At 38.5% G+C, this 5,471-nt stretch overlaps 1 protein-coding gene across 2 annotated transcripts; it reads right to left on the bottom strand.

Annotated features, from left to right (window-relative positions):
- Nucleotides 1–550: 550 nt before the first annotated feature.
- LOC133842381 (protein twist) lies at nucleotides 551–3,790 on the bottom strand. Of its 2 annotated transcripts, none has more exons than XM_062275448.1 (4): nucleotides 3,427–3,790; nucleotides 2,397–3,355; nucleotides 1,150–1,563; nucleotides 551–1,089 (listed from the first exon to the last, which is right to left on the bottom strand). In XM_062275448.1, exons 1-4 carry the CDS (start codon nucleotides 3,550–3,552, stop codon nucleotides 837–839), a joined length of 1,752 nt encoding a protein of 583 aa, XP_062131432.1. In that variant the 5' UTR covers nucleotides 3,553–3,790; the 3' UTR covers nucleotides 551–836. The 2 variants fall into 2 exon arrangements, with proteins under 2 accessions (XP_062131432.1, XP_062131433.1); XM_062275449.1 differs by having other exon boundaries at nucleotides 553–1,089; nucleotides 2,397–3,376; nucleotides 3,436–3,566.
- Between the last annotated feature and the right edge of the window lie 1,681 nt (nucleotides 3,791–5,471).

Here is a 5,471-nt window from a genome sequence, read left to right as displayed (position 1 = left end):
TAAACAATTTTTATGTCGCAACCGAAAGCGGAGCGAAAGAGAGCGAGAGAGAGGATGACAAAAACTGAAAGAAAGAAGAGAATTAAACAAATGCACATAAATCACCGGATGTGCGATGTGTGGATGTGTTCTCAGCTCCCCAGTAGACTTCGGCTCCGTTTCCATCTTCGTTGGCATTTTTCAGTTTCAGTTGTTGCGCTTCCCATGAACAAGTGAGATGCAGATACATTTTTGTATCTTTGAGATACACACTGTTTGATCGCCGCATGACGTTACGCTCTAAGTATGTCGTCGTCTCTGTCGATCCCACCACAAATATTCATGCGAATTAACTACTTATATATATGTTTGTATGTGGCATATAAAGTCGGGCCAGACCCCCCTCGAAAGTTCTGCGACGACAACGAAGACAACGACGACATTTTCGCGCCTAATTTAATGGGGGAATGAGAACAACAACGACAACAACAACGACAACAACGACCACAACAATGGCAACCGCAACGACCCAAACAAAATGGCGAATCTTGTGTTTTTTTTCTTCAATTCATTTCTTCGTTTAATTTATACAATTTAATTTAGTTAGCGCTAGACATATAATTAAACCTAAAATAATTGATATTTATTTTTACTTTTTTTCTCCGTTTTTTTTTAAGTGTTCTGTTTTCTTCATTTTTTTTTGTTGTGTTTAAATAATATTTTTAGGTTAATCATCTATAAGATATGGAAAGATCTGCTCGTGCTCGCTTAGCACTCGCATTGGAATTATTCACGCTGTGTGTACGATTTCTTCAGTAACTGGAAGCCCCAATGGCAAACAAAAAATGCAACTCCTTTTATGCCTTCTGATGCTGGGCATCGCCTTCCATGCGCCAGACACCGAACAAGTAGCTGAGCTTCTCGGGCGGAATGATCGGAGCACCATTCGCCTTGCGCAGACACTTGAGATCGGCCTCAGCTCCATTGGCGGCGCTGAGCAGCGTGCTGGCATTGCCGTAACCCGTTGTAACTGTAGAGGATTGTGCCTCCAGAGCTTTGAGCAGCGAAATGTCGCTGGAGCTCAGCATGCGGCAGAGGAAGTCGATATATCTGAATATAAAATAAAGTTAGTTAAGGATAACTTTGATTGTGTTTGCTAGTATAACTTACCTTGTGGCCAGCTTGAGGGTTTGGATTTTGCTCAGCTTGTCGCTGGGCAGCGTCGGTATAATCTGCTGTAGTGCCTTGAATGCATCGTTGAGACTCTGGGTGCGTTGTCGCTCCCTCACATTGGCCATTACCCGCTGATTGCTGAACTCATCCGTCTCCTCGGTTTTGCTCGGTTTCCGTTTCAGGCGACGTCGAGGTTTGCGGAACGCTTTGCCGGATGCATCGACAGCGTCCAACAGGCTGCTATCATCGCCCAGGCAGGCAGGCGAGAGGCCTTCCATGTCCTCCTCCTTGGCATAGCCGCCCACAGAACTGAGTGCGGTTTGTCGGGCGTATTCCATATCGTCCCGATCGGAACTTGAGTAGGCGCTGCCATTCAGGCTGTTCGCTGGTTCATATGCATCATAGTTTTGCCTGCAACAGAAATAGAAAATTATCTCAGAGTTAGAGAAGAACGGTATTGAAAAAAACAAAAGTCAAACATCCCACGATTTTGCCTAAAAGTCATCTAAACTTTTTTATATTATTGTACATGTTTATAATTTCGTTATTTGTTTATAATTTTTTTAATTCGTATTTTTATGTTCGCTCATCTAATTCAATTTTTTGTATATTTGAGAATAAAAAAAGCAAACAAACTTTTATTTGCTATAGTTTTTTTATGAAATGCATTAAAAATCTTTTGATAAACTTTCTTTGTTGGTTTGCTAAGTTGAGTAATATTGTCTTTAGTTGTTATTTCATGCCAAATATTGATTTTGACTTTAAAAAAATGTCAGTATCTTAAATATTTAAAATTTTCGGTTTCTTGAATTTATAGTTATGTTGATGCTTTAAAATTATATCTTAAAACCTTTTCTATTTACTAATAGAAGTATATAGATGCATTCCATATGTTTTCAAGAGAAAGATATATTTTGATGTATCTAAAATAAATGGTCAAGTTAAGCGACTTTTTTCGAATAAAATTGAGCGTATTTAAAAAGGATTTTAAATACTTAAAAATTATGTTTTTTTTTTAATTCATTGCGCTGCTGAAGCTATAAATATACTACCTATGTGCATTTATTAATGTTTTTTTTTTTTGGATTGAACTAGTTTATCTCATTTAAACATTTTTCGTAATTTTTAAATGTGGTTGAATTCAATCTTTGCATAAATCTTTCAGAATAAGCTTTTCAATTATAGACAAATATAGATTCATACAGAATTGACAGAGTTTGTCATATTTGAAGGTTTCAACTTACCCTGGTCTATAACTGCTTTGGAAGTGTAGCTGCTGCTGCTGTGGTTGCTGTTGCTGCTGCTGCTGTTGTTGTTGCTGCTGCTGAGCAATAGCTTGAGGATACACGCCGTATTTGAAGATGTTTGGCTTGTGCTCCTGCATGTCCTCGTCGGCGGCAAAGTCGAAATGCGAGTGGGAGTGAGAATGTGGGGAAACGCAGGAGTTGTGTGTGGCTGCCTGCGTTTGAGATTGTGTCTGAGTCTGGGCAGCGGCAACTTCATCCACAGTTGTAGGCAAATAGTCGACATAGAGTTGATGCTGCTGCTGTTGCTGTTGTTGCTGCAGCAGCTTCTTGTGCTCGGGTTGCATGGTCAGTGAATCCGTTTGGCAATCGTAATCGCTGCTGCTACGAGCCCGCTTGCCATGCTCATTGAGAATGTAGCCATGTGGAATTTGTGCTGCAGCTGCAACTGCAACAACTCCTGTTACAGCCGTCGTCTGCTGCTGTTGCTGCTGCTGTGGCTGCTGCTGCGATTGTTGCTCAAAGTTATTCTGATTGTTGTTCAGCTCCAGGCTGCTTTGAGCGCTGTGATTGCTGCTGGTGCTGAGCACCTCGTTGCTAGGAATATTGTAATCTGTGTCCTCCAGCTCTGTGATCCCATACGCTGCATAATCCGCAGCATTCGGCGCCAAAGAAGGCAATGGAGCATATTGTTGCTGCTGCTGTTGCTGCTGTTGATGTTGCTGATGGGTCTGATGCGGCATGTAGTGACCATTTGGCTGCTCCAGGGATTGAATGTACGCCTGCTGCTCCACCTGAATGAGCTTGATGACATTGTGCTGCAGCTCCATAATGTTGGGCAGCGTTGGCTTATAGCTAATGTCCAGCAGCACTTTTGGCGACACCGAACGCGCGCTCATCGTTTGATAATCAATTTTGTCTTGTTTTCTTTGCTTTGAGTTCAACACTTGCATATAATACTACGTGTATTATATGAATAACTTATAATATATATGTATATAAATATAGTTGTAACACTTTTCGATCGTACTCGTTTTACCGTTATCTGCTTGCGGAGTGCGATTTGCGAGATGTGCGCGCAGCGGCAATGACGAAACACAACTGACGCATGATCCTGCCGGCCATTGCTCAGATCAATGTTTTGCGCTGCGCTCATTGCTCGTTCCTCATTCGCTGCTCGCTCTTCGCCGCACGCAACACTAGTTGTCTCTCTCTAGCGCACGCAATTGTCGGCTCTCTACGCTTCGACTGCCTCTTCGGGCCTAAGGCGAATGCAGCGCAGGTATGACGTCAGAGCTACTGCAGACGCATCGCTAATGGCGAATTCGCTTTGGTTCTCTCACAGTTTCTCACTGCAGGGCGGCTGCAAATTGTTTTTTTCTGGGTTTTAACACAGTTTTAAAAAATTTGCAAAATTTGTTGCTTTTTATTCGGTTACTCTTTTGGAAATATCTATTTACATTTATCGTTGTATATTTAGTTATTGATCTTGTCTAATTAATTCATTCACTGAACTATAAGCGTACAGCGTAAACAGTTGGAAGATCCTAGGATGCACAATAGTTAACAAGATGTTATCGTTATTATTATGTTATTGGGTTCATAAAAACTCTCACTTTATACCGATCATGCATTGTATCTGGGTAACTTTAATCGTTTATTTAAAATCAATCTGGTACATTAAGTCTTGCTAAAACTAACTTTAATCGTTTATTTAAAATCAATTGGGTACATTAAGGCTTGCTAAAACATAATTGTGTTAAAGCACATGTCATAAATAAAATAAAAAATATGCAAACCAGCTTTACTGCGGTGTTGAGTAATAGGAAAGTTTTAATCAAAAAGATTGCTATAGAATAGGAAATATCACATACCATGTTGGAGCCATGGTAGTTAGGCCTTACTATGAATATCGAACCTCATCAAATTAAAGATCAATTCAAATACTTTAATACACCAAAAATGCGAAGTTGTGTAAAAATGGTTAAATATCCTTTAAGTATAAGCTTCTTATAAGGGCCGGAACTTGTTTAAATAATTCAAATAAATAATTAAATTTGAAATTTAATAATTTTAATTTAATATTATTTTTAATTTAAATATTTTTGCAAATAGCATTTAAATCCTAGACCCTTTATAAAAATTAAGGAAACTCCAAAAAGGTTTCATTATGCGTAATTAGTAAATTCCCAATCGCACACACGCACACTAGCGCATGTAGCAGAGGGTCCTCATAAACCTCATCTAGAAAAACACAAAAATCCAAAAATACGAGCGAAAAGTCAAATTTCCGGATATAATTATCCGCCTGCCTGCCAGCAAAAATACCCGATTAATACGGCGCTCGAACTTCCGCTGGAAAACACAGCGAAAGGACGACAAATTCACATTGTCGGGGCTTACCTAACTTAGACCTCGAGGGCCGAGCAGAAAAACCACGTCTAGGGTTTTTTTTTGGGCACAGCCTTATTTACCTGCTGCGTGGAAACTTGCATAAAACAGTAACCATACATGTAATTACAAATAAAATCAATTGTTCTATGTACTATATAAATTAAATAGTTTACATATCATATATGTATGTATTGCATAATGTATTAACTCAATACTCCATTCCACAAATTAAATCACATTTTTAAATAATGGTAAAATCTCTTGGCGGAACATTTGACCTCCGTTCTAACCTACATTAATTTACTTATTTTTTATTTTTTGTTTATAAAATTTAACTAAATGGTTATCTCTGCAATTTCAATTTTGGTTGATTCCTTGCAGTAGTTTAAGACTGCCTTAAACTTTTAAAGCATTTATCTGCTTGGTTTGGGATCAATTCATTATCATTAGAGAAATTATTCTTTTCGGCATTCTACAAATATTTGTATAATTTTATTTATGTATTTAAATAAATAATCATTAAAATACATACCATTACCTTTTTTAATCTTAATACTATTTCATTGCCTACTTTTAGTTGCTCGACATAAAAATCTAAATTACCTCTGCCGGTTGCTGTCTCCGCTAAAACTCAGTGCTCGTCGAGAATCGCATTTTTATAGCATTATTTAAGAAAGTCGC

This window comes from Drosophila sulfurigaster, chromosome 3, assembly GCF_023558435.1.
Source record: "Drosophila sulfurigaster albostrigata strain 15112-1811.04 chromosome 3, ASM2355843v2, whole genome shotgun sequence".
NCBI lineage: Eukaryota > Metazoa > Arthropoda > Insecta > Diptera > Drosophilidae > Drosophila > Drosophila sulfurigaster.
Note: the sequence above shows the minus strand (reverse complement) of the source record. Positions and strands in the feature narration are given on the sequence as shown.